This window comes from Erythrolamprus reginae, chromosome 5 (genome assembly GCF_031021105.1).
Source record: "Erythrolamprus reginae isolate rEryReg1 chromosome 5, rEryReg1.hap1, whole genome shotgun sequence".
Taxonomy (NCBI): Eukaryota; Metazoa; Chordata; class Lepidosauria; order Squamata; family Dipsadidae; genus Erythrolamprus; species Erythrolamprus reginae.
Genome location: NC_091954.1, coordinates 85,323,579 through 85,344,728, shown reverse-complemented (window position 1 = coordinate 85,344,728; position 21,150 = coordinate 85,323,579). Strand labels below are relative to the sequence as shown.

The 21,150-nt window shown below is 37.8% G+C and overlaps 1 protein-coding gene across 2 annotated transcripts in view; it reads right to left on the bottom strand.

Moving 5' to 3' along the window:
* The window catches only part of PLS1 (plastin 1), a 58,469-nt gene that overhangs the window by 14,573 nt on the left and 22,746 nt on the right, over positions 1-21,150 (bottom strand). For both annotated transcript variants that reach the window (XM_070753358.1, XM_070753359.1), the window contains 9 exons: positions 14,956-15,048; positions 10,823-10,986; positions 6,950-7,079; positions 6,580-6,712; positions 4,877-4,958; positions 4,104-4,269; positions 3,849-3,991; positions 2,896-2,991; positions 1,460-1,655 (listed from right to left, as the gene is read on the bottom strand). In XM_070753358.1, coding sequence (XP_070609459.1) covers positions 1,460-1,655; positions 2,896-2,991; positions 3,849-3,991; positions 4,104-4,269; positions 4,877-4,958; positions 6,580-6,712; positions 6,950-7,079; positions 10,823-10,986; positions 14,956-15,025 — 1,180 coding nt within the window. In that variant the 5' untranslated portion in view covers positions 15,026-15,048. The remainder of the gene's footprint in view (positions 1-1,459; positions 1,656-2,895; positions 2,992-3,848; positions 3,992-4,103; positions 4,270-4,876; positions 4,959-6,579; positions 6,713-6,949; positions 7,080-10,822; positions 10,987-14,955; positions 15,049-21,150) is intronic.

The following is a 21,150-nucleotide window of genomic DNA, read 5'->3' as shown; positions in this document are numbered from 1 at the left end:
TTCAAGTAAAGTTAATCTGGCATTTTATATCACTTTAAAATAAATGTCTATTACTAATATTTTTTCTCAGGTGTACAGTAATGGCATATTAAAAGAAACACACTAATATGTCACAAAAGCAGGACAGTAACAAAGAGGGCACTAATAACAGCAACAGAATGAAAGGGGAAACAGATTTCAAAATACAATTTTACAAGCCAAAAGTCTCCAACTATATACAGTACCTACAGTAGGAGAAGTCAAATCTGCATTTTACGAAGAAAGATTGGAAAGTTATTAAATGTAATATTATGAACACTAGCCTAATTTCAGTATTTGGGTATCCTTAATTCCTAAAAAACCCCAGTCTAAGATCCAACATCTTGATGTGATAGGAACTCCTCCCCATCGACTTTGGTTGTCAGAAAGTCACATGAGCCCCAAATACTGCAACTATCATAATAAATATGTCAATTGCCAAGTGTTCAAATATTTATCACATGATCATGGGGATGCTACAATTGTAAAAATAGTGATAAGTCACTTTTTAGTGCCATTGTAACTTCAAAGGTCATTAAAAGAATAGTTGTAAGTTGAGGTCTACCTGTATTGGAAAAATCTTTTCCATTCTTAATTGTCTTGTGCAATTATTTATTTATTTTATTTATTTATTAGATTTGTATGCCGTCCATCTCGGCAGACTCGGGGCGGTTTATAGATGTGTGTGTTTCAATTTTACCCCATAGTTTTGAATGGAAACCAGCATAGTTCCCCCCACCCCCCAAAAATTTATATAAAATTATACGACTTGAGCATAGTTGGAGAAAATACTGTGAACTAAACTTTCAATGAAACAATATAATTATTTAAATTAGAGAACAACCAGGGACCTGATGTTAGAGAAACTTCCCATAGACAAGATGAAGTTGCTACTGATTCAGAAGGTGGACTTCAGGATTTGGGGAAAATACCTGCTCTGAAAAGTATATATTTTCCAATAAGGATCAGATTTGCAATCTGGGAGACCCTTTTAAATTCAACATTAAATCCTGGACCATTAATAAAATCAATAAATGCTTTTATCAACTTTGGTTGACAAATCATGTTCATAAGTGAAGAAGAAAATCTTGTACACTAACAACCAAAGATTGCATTAGTCTGTATGGGATATTTTTGAAGACAGTCTAAAAACTCAGCTGGCTAGAATTTGGCAACACTTCCCTCTCTTTAGGATTTAGAAAGGAGCTCAAATAATAGTCAAATCTTTTAATCTGGTTTAGCATTTGTTTTAACTAAACTGTTGCTGTTTTAATTGTATTGCTCTAAGCTGCCCTAAGCCATTAAGGGAACGGCAACATGCAAGTACACTATTAAATAAACAAGCAAACAATACCCTCATTGGATTATTTAAATTAAGAAATAATAAAGAACCAAATATCTTTCTCTAATATCTCAATTAGTATGCATTAAAGTTACTTACCCTCTAATAAACTGAAATCATAAGAATTGTTTTTAGGCTTCTGAAGGGCAGGATATGTATTAAACAGGTTTGCAACAAAAGCTGTGTTAAGTTTAGGATTGCCTGCAACCACATCTGTAGGCGTCACAAACTGTTTGCAACCCAATTTATCTGCTTGTTGAAGCATATATTCAGCCCTTCTCACATCATTTGGTTCCTGGGGGGAAATAAATTGCAAACTTAAAATAAAATAATGGATCCATTTTTGCATTAGACATAAAATTCTAGATGCAGAAGCAAACCAGAAATTGTTTGGAAAGAAAATCCTGTTTTTGCAGGATTCCTGATTGCATTTACAATCTCTGCTTTGGACTACTTATAGCAATCTACCATACATTTCCTCCAGAAGATCTAAAGGAAACAATTGGTTTCATTAAACACAAAATAACATTCTCAGAGGGTTCTTAATCTAGTATGAAGATTAATGTAAACCGCCTTGAGTCCCAAGGGATTGAGTGGCATAGAAGTCAAACTAATAATAAATCTCTAAGATCAGACTCGGACTAGGCAAACACAATATAGTAGTTAAGAATATATTATGAAAAAAGAAAAGCAGCCTATATCATTGGGGAAAGGGTAACATACTTTGCTGTTATGTTTCAAGAAGAGTTTTACTGAGAATACTAACAAGTATCTAATTTATTTTCTCATTTTCTTCTTGTTAAGAGAACAACTAGGAATGTTAGAGAAACTTCCCATAGACAAGATGAAGTTGCTACTGATTCAGAAGGTGGACTTCAGGATTTGGGGAAAATGCCTGCTCTGAAAAATATACATTTTCCATTAAGGATCAGATTTGCAATCTGGGAGGCCCTTTTAAATCCAACATTAAATCCAGGACCATTAAGTAAGATTTTACAAATGTTTCAAAACAGGTGCCTCTAAACTTATGGAAGCATATTCAAAGCATAATGTTTGAATAATTTAAACCATGTTTTTCTCAGACTTAACTGACTTTTTTTGGATTTTTTTCCATCTCAGAGTTTGAAATCGGATTATATCAGATCTGAATAATCAGTATAATCTAAGACTACATAATGGTTTAAAAAAGTCATAACTGATTCTACCATATAAACTTGAGAAAAAATAAATTGAAATAAATTGTCAACTGTATATTTGAAACATATTAGTATCCCTCATTAAGACTCATTATTAAACTATCACATCAGATGGCTGGATTATCAATTTTTTTAACACAATTGGTTAGATTATACAAAGCAATCATATTTTTTTAAGGGATTGATTTAAAAATAACGTATTGTTAAATATCCATTCAAAATCATACTGTTTAATTATCTATTCAAGAAATCTGTTAGATATGTTTAGTAGAAATGCTATAATTTGGTTCTCCAACCTAGCCAGTGTTTATAATCTGAAAGGTTTAATGGAACACTTACATTAAAACCTGAAAGATCTATGACAATGGCTGTTCCTCCATTGTTGCCTCCTTTGGGTGCAATTTGATTCAAAAGATGATAATAAGCTTTTGAGTCCTGAAATGAACAATGCAAATTTTAAACAAAAATATTCATGTACACTTATCTATGCTGAAATGAGAATGACTGGAATTGTGATACTAATATGCCTGCTGTCATATTCTGTATAGATTCTACATAGAATAGGATTATACTCAGAATCTATCTACAGAATTATAGCAGTAAAAAGGTGCCTGGATAATAAACAGTGGTAAAAAAAAGAGCTGACCTTGATGGAGAGCAACATCCAGTGTTACTGACTCACAATATTTTGCAGAACCAGGAGTCCTCAGCTTAAAGGTCAATTTATAGATGAATCGAATCTCTAACTACAGATATCTAAGCTCAGTTGTTTTCCTCTGTTGTTTCCAAAGTTCTGTCCCACTTCTCTGGATACCAGAGCTTTTGGGAATTGTACTACATACAAGATTAATGATATAATGCAAAAAAATACAATCTATTTTTGTTATTTCTTTATTATATGTTTTAAATCTTAATTTGCTTCCATAGTTTTTATTCTAGAAATGATATTTTTCTTATTATTCTTCTATAAATGTTACAAATGGCTTTTTGAGACCATGGAATTTCTTATCTGTTAGTCAAGTGTTATACACTTTGTTCCAATAGCACTATACCTACCCTCCTGGTAAAGACTGAATGATTTCCTAAGCCATTTATTAGCATAGCATTATTTATTTAAGAAATTGTCTTTCATAAATTGGCAATGTATGGCAACAGTTCAAAAAGTATTTCAATAGTATACTTTTTCTAAAAATGCAAAAGCAGAATAATTTATGAAAACTTTGATTAGTTCTATTTTTAAAATTCAGATTGTAATAATTGCTTTGTTTACTACATGTTTAAGTGAAATATACCTTAATGTCTTGACCAAAGTTGCTTATTTTCTTCCATCCAGCATTATTCAAATGATAGTTAACCCAGCGTAGCAGAAGTTCTTCTGGAGACAATTTCATTAATTGCTCCAATTCTTCTTCATCACTTAGTAAACCAATGAGAGCTGTAAAATATTTTCAATAAATATTATTCTGGAACTTCAAAAGAAAAACAAATAAAATAATATGCTTAAGCTACAAAATTTATTATTCCTGATGAATGTTTAAAATTCTCACCTTCATTTCTGGAAATCTCTATGTCAGAAAAAAGCCCAACTTTAATAATTTGCCATAATAATCCTAACACCAAATGTGGCTTTCCATCTATTAGATCTTGTGATCCAATGTTAACTACTGTACAGCCAATAGCTGATGCAGAATTTAGTGCTAGATCTAGATTTTCCTAAAAGAAAAAAAGTCAGAGAGAAAGAAACAGATGTAGAATAAGAAAGTATTTCATAAATAAGATGACATTTGAACTGTTTTCAGCATATTTGAAACACTGAAAGTTAGCATTTAATAAATTATTCTATAATATTATTTTTCCTTTGAAAGAGCTGATAGAGCATAGACCCTTTTTAATACAGCTATTAATTTTTGTTTATTCTTTTAGTAACTTAGCAATATCAAAGTTACCATTTGTAGATTTAAATTAATTATATATTCAGAAACTTCCAAAACATTTTTCTAATAGTTTTAATAATTTAGGAATTTCAGATTTTGTTCACACATCATACCCAAACTGTAAAATTAAAATACATTTTAATTTGATATATTGCAAGTCAGAAGTTTTAAGCAAACCAAATTCTTTTAAATCTTTCAAAATATTAGTATCAATCTTCGGCTTGTGCAAGAAATTTTCAAGTTTGCATTATCTTGTAATATATTTTTATAATGAAAGCTACGATCAAATTTTAATCATCTTCCCAAACATCATCCAGTTTACAATTTGCCTTGTACATATTCTTAATTGCCATTCGACTATTAGATTTTGGCTATGGTTTACTTACTGATCTAGTGAATGCAGTAAGCTTCTTCTTATTAATTGCCCTTTCATCAATTGTATCTGGTTGAGATAAATTAATCATTTTGCTTGAAAATAAAGAAAAATAATAGTTAGCTTAATGTGAAAGAAATTCAGTGTAAAGTGATTTAAAAGATTGGCAGATTAAAGTTCTCCATAAATGTCAACATTAAATAGCAAAACATTCAGTAACCTTACAGAATATGGAAGCCAATGGAATGAGTATTTTGTTTCCAGAAATGGAATAACATCAGTACCATACATAGATGTAATTTATTTAGTTTTTTCATATACTAATATTCAACTGTTATTAACCAAGAATCTGCACTTAGTCATCACAGACAGAAGAAGAGACATAAGCATATTTACCGTATTTTTTTGGAGAATAAGACACACATATTTACTCCCTAAAGGAGTAACGAGGTGCTAACAGTCTTCCCAGCTTCCTGGCTCTTTCATTGTTACTCTCTCAATAAGGTTTTTTAAAGCCCTAACTAGGGGATAAAATAATGTGCTGAAGCTGACCAGACTAAGGATGCTGGCCAGATGAATGCCTGGTAGGCAGATTTTTCTCTCTATTTTCTTACCCCCAAACTAAGGTGTGTCTTATACTCCAGTGTGTCTTATCATGCTTCCAAAAAATATGGTATATGCATGCTCTTGTAACAGACATTTCCTCCCTGCCAGGATGAAAAATATCAAAATTTTTACTGACAGTTCCTTTGTAAAACTCCTCAATGAATAGCAATGCAGAAGCAACAATTGTGTAGCAAACCATGACTGGAGGATTAAACTATGATTGGAGAATAACAGCATTCATTCATTCATTCATTCATTTATTAGATTTGTATGCCGCCCCTCTCTGCAGACTCGGGGCGGCTCACAACAACAATAAAATAGTATATAATAAATAAATCTAATATTTAAAAAATATCTAAAATCCCATTATTTTAAAAACATACAACACAAGCATACCATACATAAAGCTATATAAACCTGGGGGAGATGTCTCAATTCCCCCATGCCTAACAGTAGAGGTGGGTTTTAAGAAATTTGCGAAAGGCAAGGGTGGGAGCAATCTTAATCTCTGGGGGGAGCTGGTTCCAGAGGGTCGGGGCTGCCACAGAGAAGGCTCTTCCCCTGGGTCCCACCAGACGACACTGTTTAGTTGACGGGACCCGGAGAAGGCCAACTCTGTGGGACCTAACCGGCTGCTGGGATTCGTGCGGCAGAAGGCGGTCTTGGAGATATTCTGTTCCAATGCCATGAAGGGCTTTATAGGTCATAACCAACACTTTGAATTGTGACTGGAACCTGATTGGCAACCAATGCAGACTGCGGAGTGTTGGTGTTACATGGGCATACCTGGGAAAGCCCATGATTCCTCTCGCAGCTGCATTTTGCACATGAAAGAACTGCCTTCATAAGTCAGGACAGTCACATGATATTGCACTTTATGATTGTGCTGTTTGGCAGCAGAGTTCCCAATGCCAATTAATATTCATAAATGAGGACTATCTGTATATGGTTAAATTTTTATGATTTCAATGAAAGAATTTAAAATTTGCTGAACTTTCCAACTAAAATAAATAGGGCTTATAGTATCAAAATTAAGCGACGGTAATGCCTTAAGAACTCACCAGCCTGTATTTTGGTAAACTTTTTTTTTTTTTTAAAAACTGAACATACCAAAGAAGGATACCATCAGCAAGTGAACGAAAAAGGCTATCATCTGATGGATCCATAGGGAGGCAATGTTTGCAGTCAGGGTCATCTTTAAGAGCTTTATTTATCCAGTTAACAAACGCAACCTTGTCTTCTTCTGAAGAATAAAAGAGGAAAATATATTTTAAGAGCAGAATAGCAATATATATGCCACAGAACCAACCTTTCTCTCTTAGCACATTGTGAAAGAAACTCTAATAGGGAATACTGCTATGTATCTTTTATTTTGAACAGGCCATCCTGTCATTATAAGAACCATATCCATATTCCTGCATAAATGTTAATCCTGGTATTACATTGACAAAAATATTCCCTTGAACATTACATTTTTTACCTGAGTAAGAATGCTGAGTTCCCTCGCTGGAAATCGACGATGTTCCTCCAATTGCAGTAATCCCCAGTTTTTTGTTTATGGATTTTCGAAATGATTTGCTAATCTCTTTACTTTTCAGTTCCTGAATCACCTGGAAAAAAACAACATGAATAAATGTAATTTAATGTGGAAAAAGACATGCGTATTGGCTAACTGCTTTAAAGACCAACTGGCTAGTGTGCATGTACATGACAGAACCCAGAAAACAGCAGCTGGCCAGAACTCATGCATGCTGAACTAGCTGTCTGACACACATGTACGCAACGGAACCTGAAATAGAACCTGAAAGTGTTTGGTTATGACCTATAAAGCCCTTCATGGCATCAGACCAGAATATCTCCAGGACCACCTTCTGCCGCACAAATCCCAGCGACCAGTTAGGTCCCACAGAGTTGGCCTTCTCCTTGTCCCGCCGACTAAACAATGTCATTTGGCGGGACCCAGGAGAAGAGCCTTCTCTATGATGGCCCCAATCCTCTGGAACCAGCTCCCCCCAGAGATCAGAATTGCCCCCACCCTCCTTGCCTTTCGTAAGCTCCTTAAAACCCACCTTGTCGTCAGGCATGGGGGAATTCAGATACTCCTTTCCCCCCAGGCTTATACAATTTATGCATGGTATGTTTGTGTGTGTGTTTGGTTTTAATAAGGGTTTTTAGTTATTTTAAATTAGATTTATCATACACTGTTTTATTATTGTTGTTAGCCGCCCTGAGTCTACGGAGAGGGGCGGCATACAAATCTAATAAATAAATAAATAGCAGCTGGTGATGGCATATACGCCCACATTGAGGACTCTGCATGCCACCTCTGGCACATATGCCGTGGGTTCGCGCCATCCCAGGTATAGCATCTCCTGCTTGAGCAGAGGGTTGGACTAGAACAGTGTTTTTCAACCAGTGTGCCATGGCACACTAGTGTGCCGCCAGACATGGTCAGGTGTGCCGCGAAGCTCAGAGAGAAAGAAAGCAAGAGAGAGAGAAAGCAAGAGAGAGAGAGAGAAAGGAAGCAAGAGAGAAAGAGCGAGAGAGAAAGAGAACAAGAGAGAAAGAAAGCAAGAGAGAGAACAAGAGAAAGAAAGCAAGAGAGAGAGAAAGAGAGAGAAAGAGAGAGAAAGAGGGAGGGAAGGAGAGAGAGAGAAAGACATAGAGGGACGTAGGGAGGGAGAGAAAGAGAGCAAAAAAGAGAGGAAAGAAGGAAGAGAAAGAAAGAGGGATGGAGAGAGAGAAAGAAAGAGAAAGGAAGGGAGAGAAAGAGGGAGGGAGAAAGAAATAGAGCGAAGGGGAGGAAGAGGGAGAGAGAATTTTTTTGTCCAAACTTTTTTCAGCCCCCCCCCCCCCCCCCGCTCCATGTGCCCCAGGGTTTCGTAAATGTAAAAAAGGTGCCGCGGCTCAAAAAAGGTTGAAAATCACTGGGCTAGAAGACCTGTAAGGTCCCTTTCAGCTATATTCTGATTAAGATGATTAACATGAAATAGAATAGAAAATAATCAAAGAGCAACCATGTCAAAATGTTACTCTAATTGCTGACTTTAATCTTCCTGTTTTTTTAGCACATCTTCATAATTGTTCCAACTACCTGAAGCATGAAATTTAAATAATAAAGTAAATCGATTATTTGTGGGAAGTGGGGGAGAGAAAAGAGACAAACCAAGATGATTTATAATTGCAAACCCATTTTTTGTTATTTAGTTCCTTCATATTTGATCTTTTTTGACTATAAAAAAATTAAAATACTTTAAATAATAATAATAATAATAATAATAATTTAAAATCTTGAATACAGCTATAGGGAAAATACTTTTTCATTTATACCAATTTTAAAAAATCAACAGGTTCTAATGCAGCCCTTAAACTAATTAAGGAGCCTAGAAATACAAAACAAGAAATCTACCTTTTAAGGTTCGTATCTCCTTCCAAAATCTTGAGACTAGGCATGTACATTATATATATTTTTTAAATTAAAGGGTTTTATTAAGGTTTTTTTGGTCATATCTATTTAATTTTTATTCAGACTTTTATTTTAGGATGCCAATGTATAATTGTAAGTGAAAATATCTTGCACATTTTTGTAACAGCTTTACTTGTTTCTAATATGTTTCTGGGCATAATTTGCAGTGCTGGTAGTTGTCTGCTGGACATCCTCCATACATAATTCAAGGTACAAGCTATGGTTATGTTGTTTATTTAAAACATTTCTGCAATAATTTCCAGACATATTTTGGAAATACTTTACAAACAAGCATTAAACAATACAGTATTTTTCATATAATAAAACGTACCACATCATAAGATGCACATTAGTTCTAGTTTAGAGGAAGAAAACAAGAAAAAAAAATCTGCCTTTGCCTCCTAGCATCCATCCGGTATTCATCTGGCTAGTATCCTTGCAGCAAACAGCCTGGTCAGCTTCAGCATGTTATCGTAGCCCCAGCATGTGATAATGCAGCGGCAGTGACACCCAACCCCCTTTGCCCACCACAATATTTTCTTTATAAGATGAACAGACATTTCCACTTTTTGGAGTGGGGAGTGTGTCTTACAGTGCAAAAAATATGGTAAATCCCAGCCTCTGATAAACAGTGAATATTCAAATTATTAAGGCACCACTTAATATTTATTACCAAAATAAATAACAATAACAACAATCTGTCTTTTCCCACTTATATATGCTTTCCATGTTGCTGTTAGTCAATCGGGTATTTGCATAGGTGTAATAAGTAGTGAATGCAAAAGTTGTTTCTTGCATTCTCAGAATTCACATCTGCTGCTACTTATCCCCTAGAACAGGTTCTTTAAAATTGTGACATTTTCTGATGTTATGCGGTGTGTATAATAATTAAGACATAATTCTCAAAAACCTAGACTATGCTAGCAAATCCAGGATGTTTAATAATCCAAGTATAAGTGGTAATAGGAAGAACAGCCTGAATGATCCAAGGTTCAGATAAAATATATTAACACCTTGGTCACGTGTTTTCAGAGCTTCAAAAGTCCGGGTCATTCTAAACATGGAGGGAGGGAAGGTGTATTTAATCCATTCTTGACAATTCATTTATTCATATGAAAGATAAATTTCATCAGTAATATGTAAAAAAGCTCAGCTATTTCAGCAAAATAGCCTCAGGTGCTTCCTTCATGTTTTAAATGCAATTAAAATAATAAATACAAATACATTAAAATACAATGATGCATTGCATGCATTGAGCTCCTTTCAAGAACAGTAGAACTAGAGCAACAAGGTGCAAAATTGTCTTGGGTAATTAAGATTTTTCCTTAGTTCTAAGTTACTTCTCTCCTTGTTTAGTTTCTACCCGTTGCTTCTTGTTCTACCCTCGGGTGCTTTGGATAATAGCTTGATTCCTTCTTTGTCGCAACCCCTGAGATATTAGAACAAAACAGGATATCATATTTTGAGCTGTGGTACTGCAATGGTTAGAACGCAGTATTACAGGTTAACTATGCCCATTGCCAGAACTGGCTCAGGGTTGATTCAGCCTTTCATCCTTCTGAAGTTAGTAAAATGAGGTCCCAGATTGTTGGAGACAATATTCTAACGTTGTAACGCACTCTGAAATGATATATAAGTTTACAAACTATTGCTGTATCATATAATCATTCCTCAACTAACATGACAGACCCATCAGTTCTTGACTACATAGAATACATTTTAGGAATATTGTACACTATTGAAGCAATGTGATGTGTAGAGCAAAACCATAGTTTGTAGCATGAATTCTAAAATATATTTTAATAATAACCTTTTGTTTCATATATAATTAATTCTAACCCAGTTATATTCAGATAAACATGTAGCCTAAGATATTAGTTTACTTACCGATACAAATTCTTCAAAATTGATTTTGCCATCCTTGTTACTATCTGTCACTGCTATAATTTTTTCCACAATTTCACGAACTTTATAGCCAGGTAATGGAAGACTTGCTTCTTTGAAAAGATCCTGAAGTTCATAATCACTGACATAGCCACTATTATCAATGTCTAAAATTGCAAAACAAAACTTGTTTGTTACTATTGGTATTTCAATTACTGTCTTAAAACAATACATTTTTATTTTTTTGTTATTACCTTCTTGAATTTAAGCTATCTTTAGTAACAGATAACATATGTTTGCGGAAGTTTTATTTCAAACAGATTAACTGAGAACATTACCGTATTTTTCGCTCCATAAGACGCAGTTTTTTCCCTCCCAAAGTAGGATGAAAAATCAGCCTCGTCTTATGGAGCGAAGATGCAGGCAGGGAGGGGGGGGAGGCTGCGAATTCGGAAGCGCCATCCCGCCGGCTGGCTGGCTAGCTGCTGCCTGGCCCACCGTTCCTCGTAAGCTGCGCCCGTGAGCAGGCGTGCACCCCCAAATACACCCGAGCGCCCTTTTCCACGGGCGCGCGCTCCCCATCCCCCTGCCAGCCCGCGGGGAGGTGGGCGGGGGCGGGGAGGTGTGGCAGTAGGAGTAAAGGGAGCCGCGGCCGCCCCTGCCTCCCCGCTGGCTTCTCCACGCTGCCCTATTGCCCGCCCGATCCGCCTCCTCTCCTCCTCTGCCACCTCCTGCGTTGGGGCGCGATCTGCCTCTCCTCCGCTGCCTCCTCCTGCCTTGGGGCGCAATCTGCCCCCTCTCCAACGTCGCTGCCTTCTGCCTTGGGGCGCGATCCGCCCCCTCTCCTCCTCTGCCACCTCCTGCGTTGGGGCGCGATCTGCCTCTCCTCCGCTGCCTCCTCCTGCCTTGGGGCGCGATCCGCCCCCTCTCCTCCTCCGCCGTCCCCTGCCTTGGGCGAGCAGTCCGGGACAGGGTGGCTTTACGCTATGAAGAGAAAACGGCCGACTTTTCCCTGCTGCCGGAGCCGTTTCCTCTTCATGGCGCAAAGCCACACAGTCCCGGACTCCGGGATTGCTCGCCCAAGGCAGGAAGCGGCGGAGGAGGAGAGGGGGCGGATCGCGCCCCAAGGCAGAAGGCGGCGGCGGAGGAGGAGAGGGGGCGAATCGCGCCCCAAGGCAGAAGGCAGCCATCTGCCCAGACAGAAAGGAAACAAGAGAGAGAAAGTGAGAAGAAGAGAGAGAAAGAGGGGGAGAGAGAGAGAAAGAGAGAGGGGGAGAGAGAGAAAGAGAGGGAGAGGGAGAAAGAGAGTGGGAGAGGGGGGAGAGATAGCAAGAGAGGGAGAGAGAGAAAGAGAGAGGGAGAGGGGGGAGAGAGAGGGAGAGGGGGGAGAGATAGCAAGAGAGGGAGAGAAAGAGAGAGGGAGAGGGGGGAGAGAGAGGGAGAGGGGGGAGAGATAGCAAGAGAGAGAGAAAGAGAGAGGGAAAGGGGGAGAGAGGGGGGGAGAAAGAGAGAGGGAGAGAGAGAGGGGAGATAAAGAAAGAGGAGAGAGAGAAAGGAAGAGAAAGAAAGAAAGAAAGAAAGAGGGATAGAAAGAGAGAGAGAGTGAGAGATGCTCAGTGAGCCTTTCTTTGAAGTTGCCTTTCTTTCTTTCTTTCTTTCCTTCTTTCTTTTTCTCTCTTGCTCTCTTGCTCTTTCATTCTTTTTTCTTTCTCTTGCTTTCTTTCTCTCCTTCCTTCCCTCATTCCATTTCTTTCATTCCCCCTCTCTATTTTTATTTCTCTTTCATTTTCTTTCTTTCTCTCTTTCTTGCTTTCTTTCTTGCTCTTTTTCTTTCTCTCTTTTACCTTCCCTTCCTCTATTTCTTCTTTTCTTTCTCCTTCCTACCTTCTTCCCTCCCTCCCTTCAGTCCTTCCTCTCTTACTCTCCCCTTTCATAAGTTTCCTTGCTTCCTTCCTCTGTTCCTGTCCCTTCCCCCTTTCTTTCTTTCTTTCTTTCCTTCCTTCCTTCCTTTCCTCCCTCCATTTCTTGCTTTCCTTTTCCTTCCTCCCTTCTTCCCTCCCTCACTCCCTTCTTTCACTCCTTCCTCTCTTCCTCTCCCCTTTTTGGCTCAAAATATTTTTTTTCTATTTTCCTCCTCTAAAATCTAGGTGCGTCTTATCAGCAGGTGCGTCTTATAGAGCGAAAAATACGGTAATATTTTTAGTGGTCTTCTGTGGGCTCTGTGTGTTTGTGTGTGTGTGTGCATTTCAGAGAATATGAATGATAACATGAGAACCTCTCTGTAACTCATTGTTAGTGTTTGGCTGAAGCCATCAATCAATTGTTTACTCTTTTGCAATCATAATGATAACAAAGTACCCAAATGGCCCTGATCAAAGGTTTACATATCCTGGTGCTTTCTGTTTGATAACATGGACACAGATTGACACAAAGTGGTGTGAATGGCTATTAAAGGTAACCATCCTCACCTGTGAATCTGTTTGCATGTAATCAGGGTGTGTGTATAAAAGGCAAATGAGTTCCTGGTCTCCTGACAGACCCTTGCATCCTTCATCCAGTGCTGTACTGATATGTCTGGATTCTGAGTCATGGGGAAAGCAAAAGAATTGTCAAAGGCTCTATGGGAAACAGTAGTTGAACTGTATAAAACAGGAAAGGGATATAAAAAGATATCCAAGGAATTGAAAATGTCAATCAGCAGTATTCAAACTCCCTTCAAGGCACCCAAAGCAGCTGGCGTTAACTCCTCACTACACCTGCAGGCTCAAGAACTGTCTTAATTTGGAAGGAGTGGCGGAAGGAGAAGTGGAAGTGAAGAGGGGAGACATACCCTTCTCCTCCTTCTCCTATTGATCCCACTCCCCACGGAACAAGCAAGAGGCCAAAAAAAGTGAAAAGGCTTCTTGATCGGCAGGAAGGGAGTGCAGCTGCCAGGGATGAGGGCACGCGTGAGCGGATGGGGAGAAAAAAAAGGAGGCAGAATGAATGCCGGCAACCGGAACCACTGCGCTGTGCCCCAGAACCAATTCTGCAGCACGACCTCCCCTTCCTAACTGCATCTCTTTCCCCCTCCTTCCTCGGCTTCAGAGGCACCCTCATCCTCCGCCGCCCGGCTCTCCCCATCCCGCCCCACAGGCATCCCAGTGCATCACGTGGGCCAGGAATGCTCCGACCTCTGGTCCCGCACCAAGCACAGCTGCCGGTGGGGTTTCCCATCAACCTGGCTTTTGCAGGTGAGTGGGTGGGTATCTCCCATCCGGTCTCCCGTGCAATCCCATGGTGGTCCTCGCCCCACTGTATAGCTCACATCATCCGGCGCCAAAAGTTTAAGTTTAAAAGAAAAGTTTTACAGACTTTTAGGAGCTGGCATGGATGGATACTGACACCCATCATTCCCAACTGGGAAGAGGAGGATCTGCCTTCTCGCTTAGCATCCCAAGCCCCCTCCTCAAATACCCCCCACCACTTTCCAGCCACTGTCAAAAAAACCAAGAGTGGCTGAAAGTTCTCCCAGGACAGGAGAAAGTCTTGGCGGGGAGGGATGGGACAGTCGGGCGAGGAGGACCAGGGGGTCGCGCATGGGAGACAGGATAGGAGACACCCACACCCACTCACCTGCAGGCGCAAGATCTCCAGTGTGCAACAAGCCTGCACTGTGTAAAGATACCGGCACGTTTTCACTGCACTTCGGGGAAGAGCAAAAAGCGGAAGTGCCTGCAGCTTACTTCAACTTGTATTCTAATTTTCAAGCATGTTTATTTGTGACCTGCCTGAATTTCAAACCCAAAATTTTCTTACAATACTCTCCTGACATGATAGTGAATATTGGGGATCAGCAGGTTTGGTTATAGCAAAATTATGGCAATGTAGCATTTCATGTGGCTGGGAAATTATGGGAGTTGGTCCACATATCTTAAAGTTGCCACAGTAAGAAACACTATGTTATGGGAACTCACATGTGAAATATTATTAATATCATTATACATATAATCTATTATTAAATTACCATGGCAGATATCTTGGTATTATCATTGAAAGGGATGGGGTTATGAAATAAGAAGTAGTAAATGTGATTAATTTTAAATCTTCTCATATCCTCAATAACGGTGAATCTTGGAAAACCTCAACAAACTTACCTATTTTACTGAATGCTTCTTTTAGTTCTTCCAGTTCTTCTCGAGAAATTGTTGTTATATTATTTTCCATCTTGATTGCCAGATTTTTTATGTCTGTAAATAATCAAAACACATTTACAAAGTACAATAAGGAAAGACATTATTCAATAAATTGAAATATTTTCAATATGCTTAAATATTAAATATTAACCATGTTTCTTTTTTCTAAGTTTCACATTATGTAAAAGAGTTTTTTGATTTTTTATTTCTTACCAGACAAATAGTTATATCAATAAAAACTGGGCTTATTAAATTATGCTGATAGAAGACAGAAGATGGTTCCACCTGTATCAAAAAGGAAATCTTCAGTGGTATCAATGCAGCTTCATAATGATTATGGGATTGCAGCCCAATATTTGTGGACCGGTACCCAATGCAGGAAGCTAAAGGGAGTAATATGATGTACTGTATTTTTTGCATCTCAACAATACTGAGTAACTGAGAATAATATTCAAAATTTTGGGGAGAAAAAATAAAAAAGAATAAAATAAAGTTGATCAACAATCCTAAGGAAAAATAGAAGACAAACAAATGTTTATGTTGTTTATGTTGCTGCTTGAATTTTTATCTGAGATTTTTAAAATTTGTATCGCTTGTCTCTTGTGTTATATGCTATGTATGTACCTGCATGTACTTTTAGTGAGAGTTTTTAAAGCTGTGTTTACATACAATCTGTTATTAGAATCATATGAATTACAAGTGGGGTATATATTTTTAAAATATATTACTTATGCTAATATTGTCTAAATAATATGAACAGCTACTCATATCTTGATCACTATGTAGTTGGATTCAGTAGTGGGATTCAAAGTTTTAAACAACCAGTTCTGTGTGCATGGCTTATTTGGGGGCATGGCTTTGGTAGTCATGTGACCGGGTGGGGGTGGTTACATGCATAGGGATTACTCAGAGGGCTGAAAAAAAGTGAATTATGACTGATACTTGCACTTATGACTGGTCTTCACACTTACGACCATTCTCACATTTATGCCTGTTGCAGCATTCTAAACATCATGTCACTCATTCAACAAATGTAGTGCCTCTCTTCATTCCGGTGACAAAATAGGGCACAAAACATAAAATGTGAGGACAGTCAAAAGTGCAAGGACCAGTCAAAAATCACTTTTTCAGCCTCTACATACACCTGGCATGGCCAGGTAGTCATGTGACTGGGTGGGCATGACTAATTTGATGTCACTAATGGGATTCAAATGTTTAAACAACCAGTTCTGTGTGCATGGCCTATTTGGGGGCATGGCTTTGGTGGTCATGTGAACAGGTGTGGGTGGTTACATGCATAGGGATTACTCAAGAGGGCTGGAAAAAAGTGAATTATGACTGATACTCGCACTTATGACTGGTCTTCACACTTACGACCCTTCTCACATTTATGCCTGTTGCAGCATAAATGTGAGAAATTTTCTTTCAATTATTATGAATGTTTAAGAATTACCTGTTTTCCCTAAAATGATTTTGATGAGAGATTTGATGGGGGGGGGGGGGGGGAAATGGACTATGAATTTTGTCCACTGTAAATTTAGAGAAAAAAATGGACAGAAGAATTGATGCATCCTTTTAGGAGTATGATTGTTTTATTGTTGATTTTTATTGTAAGCCATTTATGATTACTGCATGTAATCATTTATATACATTCTATAAATAAATTAACTAGTAGCAGCATGTATTTCCTTACTTGTGCCACATACTGTAAAAGGGGGCATACCTAACGATATGATATCAATACTTTTAGCTGGTAAATACTCAATGATCTTCTATTAGCAATATCTCTGACTTTGCAGTGAATTTTAAAAGTGTTCTATTTTTCCTTATAAGAGCAGAAGAATAATATATTGAATGTTAGAAATATATTTGAGTGGTTATAAATTCTTGAAGAAGTTTCTATAAAACGAGGGCAAACAATAGAAGGCAATTATTAAATTCCTTGGAGGTATCTCTAGCTACTAAAAAGGGATATCGCTTTTACCGGTAGAACTTCTGTGTTCGCTGGTAGAATAAGATTTAAATAAATTTCATAGGACAGATATTTTAGATTTTAAGTTTTATATATATAATGAGACTATAATGTGTTACGTTTATAAAGTATTATTTCTTACACCACTTACTAGTGGCGAGTAGTAACTGAGTTGATACAAAGTTGAAAAACACATGAAATAGGGTATCGTTGGGTGAAATCCAGCAGATTCTGGAGAAACAATAGCGGAAATTTTGAGTGGTTCAGAGAACTGATAGCGGAAATTTTGAGTAGTTCGGAGAACTGGCAAACACCATATCTGAGTGGAATGGGAATAGAAATTTTGTAGTATCCTTCCCCTGCCACGCCCACCAAGCCACACCATGCCCACAAAACCAGTAGAAAAAAATTGGATTTCACCACTGGCTATCATGTTATGTAATAAATGTAACTTGCCAGATGTATTGTCTGTAAGGAATGTCAATTGTTTCCACATTACATGTATAAATGTATATAAAAACAAGTTTTTTCTCACCTTGGTTTCAGAGCAAAACCATGAAATCTCACTTTTATATTTTGCTTCCGCAGAATATACTTTATAACACTTTATAATTTCTCATAAAAAAACATGTGATACATACAGAATATAGTTGTCGGCTATGAATAAATTAACTGCCTTGAAATGGCCCTGGGTTGGGCCTAGAGGCTCAACATACCAGGGTGATCCAACATAAAAAACACATAGCCCCTCCCTGGAACAGAGCTGAAGGGATCAGGTCTGGTGGCCTAGAAGTTAATTCTCTGCCTTACAAGGCAGAAGCTGCCAGATCAAATTCCAGTAAGGGTGTGGCTAGCTGATGAGGCCAGAACAAGGCTAAAATGGTGCCATCCTAGTCTCCCTTAATTTTAAAATTTCAGCAAAAAACATGTGATATATATGTGATATATATATAACACATATTTTTGCTGAATATTTAAAATTAAGGGAGACTAGAATAGCGCTATTTCAGCCTTATATATATATATATATGAATCAATGAAAGAATAGAAGACGAGATATAGGAATAGAAGAAAGGTATAGGAGATATAGGAGAACAATAGTACAGGGGACGGAAGGCACTCTAGTGCACTTGTACTCGCCCCTTACTGACCTCTTAGGAATCTGAATAGGTCAACCGTGGATAATCCAAGGGTAAAGTGTTGGGGGTTTGGGGATTGTCAATCAGTGTTGCTTCCTAAGTGGACAGTTTGATTTCACAGAAGTTTGATTTACTTCAAGTTATATTCTGTTGTTTAAGTGTTCCCATTTTTTTTTTAAGCAGTGTATATGTCTGTTCTTTGCTATTTCTAAATTCTTATGTTTTGAATACTAGTAACATGGTGGCGGATTCACAGATATTATCTAGTCATAGCTTAGTTGAATAATCCAACCTGGTATACAAACCATAAAATGTAATTTAAGATGGCACAATCTCTATAAGTTTTGCTATACCTGTTGGGAGGCATCTATTCTGAAATTGTATTATAAAAATCAGACAAAATTACTATTCCTTTGTTGCTTTGTCAGCATATATTACAATTTACAATATTTAATATAGTACAATTTTTATTTAAGATATTATATTTTAAGTTAACCATGTGGATTTTAAACTTTTTCTCCACACCCAAACCACTGTGTCAGAATTATCTTTTCTATAATATAGCTTGAAGGTTAAAAAAGCAGAGAAGATTAAAAAAGCAGAGCATGGCAATGCCTCCATGGCGCATTGGTTAGAGTGCAGTACTGCAAGCTACTTCTGCTAATCACCAGCAGCCAGCAGTTTGGCAGATCGAATCTCACTAGGCTCAAGGTTGACTCAGCCTTCCATCCTTCCAAGCTCGGTAAAATGAGGACCCAGATTGTTGGGGGCAATATGGTTACTTTCTGTAAACAGCTTAGAGAGAACTGTAAAGCACTGTGAAGCGGTATATAAATCTAAATTCCAATGCTAAATGCTAATGTTCTCTTCAGTTTGACTCTGGTCATTTCATTCTTAAAATCAGAAAACAGCTTATTTCTGTCATAAACAATCTTTATTCCAAAACTTTAAATGGTAGTGTAGCCTACGAAATATTAATTGCATTTATGTAGCTAGAAGGTCAGAGTACATTTTTCTTATCCCTCTTTTTCTGCTTACTCCTCTTAGCTATCCTCTTAAAAGTCAAATAGTTAATTAGTTAAAATCTTCTAGTGGACCTCCCAACAGACTTCAAGATGTTCTACTATAATGAGATCCACTTCCACAAAGAAAGTGAGGTAGATCCTTACAAGAGAGAAATATTTTTTTGTGCTGATTCCCATTTACAGATTTCCTTCCAAAAGAGGCTGAAATGGCATCCTATTAACATTTTGGTACCTGGTGAAAATCTTTTTATCTCCCAGGCTTTTTAGTTGGCTTTTGATTAACTTTTAATTTGTATTAACGCATTATTTTGCAATTTTTATTAATTAATGCAATAATTTGTATTGGTTTAGATTTTAAATAACTATTACTGCTATTTTTAATATATTATTTCTGTGTTAGCAAAAACTTCAGAAGAGAAGGATTTAGGGGTAGTGATTTCTGACAATCTCAAAGCAAGTAGAATGCTTGGCTGCATAGCTAGATGTATAACAAGGAGGAATGCTGGTGAGACCACATTTGGAATACTGTGTTCAGTTCTGGAGACCTCACCTACAAAAAGATATTGATAAAATTGAACAGGTCCAAAGACGGGCTACAAAAACGGTGGAAGGTCTTAAGCATAAAACTTATTAGGAAAGACTTAATGAACTCAATCTTTATGGTATGGAGGACAGAAGGGAAAGGGGGGACATGATCGAAACATTTAAATATGTTAAAGGGTTAAACAAGGTTCAAGATAGAAGTGTTTTTAATAAGAAAGTGAACACAAGAACAAGGGGGCACAATCTGAGGTTAGCTGGGGGAAAGATATGTGAGGGAGATATGTGGGGGAGAGATATGTGGGGGAAAGATATGCAACGTATGTGAGGAAATATTATTTCACTGAAAGAGTAGTAGATGCTTGGAACAAACTTCCAGCAGACGTGGTTGGTAAATCCATTGTAACTGAATTTAAAGATGCCTGGGATAAACATATATCCATCCTAAGATAAAATACAGGAAATAGTATAAGGGCAGACTAGATGGACCATGAGGTCTTTTTCTGCCATCAATCTGCTCTTTCTTTGTTTCTATTATGCTTTTATTTTGCATTTTGTTATACAGTATATTGCATATACAGTGGAACCCCGACATAAGAGCTGCTCTACTTAAGAGCAACTCGAGATAAGAGCTGGGAGGGGAGAGATATTTTTGTTCTACTTACAAGCCCAAATTCGAGATACAAGCGCCAAGGAGCTGTCTCCTGAAGCCAAACGCTAACTTCCGCGTTCAGCTTCAGGAGACAGCCGCGAAGCGGCGCGCGTGTTTTAAAAGGTTGCAGCCGGCCTGGGGGGCTCGGGGGGGTGCTTGCAGCTTTCTTTCTTGCTCTTTTTCTTTCTCTCTTTTACCTTCCCTTCCTCTATTTCTTCTTTTCTTTCTCCTTCCCACCTTCTTCCCTCCCTCCCTCCCTTCACTCATTCCTCTCTTACTCTCCCCTTTCATAAGTTTCCTTGCTTCCTTCCTCTGTTCCTGTCCCTTCCCCCTTTCTTTCTTTCTTTCTTTCTTTCTTGCTCTTTTTCTTTCTCTCTTTTACCTTCCCTTCCTCTATTTCTTCTTTTCTTTCTCCTTCCCACCTTCTTCCCTCCCTCCCTCCCTTCACTCATTCCTCTCTTACTCTCCCCTTTCATAAGTTTCCTTGCTTCCTTCCTCTGTTCCTGTCCCTTCCCTCTTTCCTTCCTTCCTTCCCACCCTCCATCCATTCATTCACCCATTCCTCTCTTGATCGCTTAAAGCCGGTCCCTGGTGCAAAAAGGGTTGGGGACCTCTGTCCTACAGGATTGGGTGGCAGAGAAGTTGAACATATGTAAATTTAAAAGTTTAAGAAAGTTTACAAGTTAAGTGAAAGAAACTTCATTATTCATTTATATGTACATGTACATTTCTTCATTAAAAACATGTCTTTCTGCATAATTTAGACTAACTTTGTGAGTTTTTTGAGGGCTGGAACCAATTAAAATTATTTACATTATTTCCTATGGG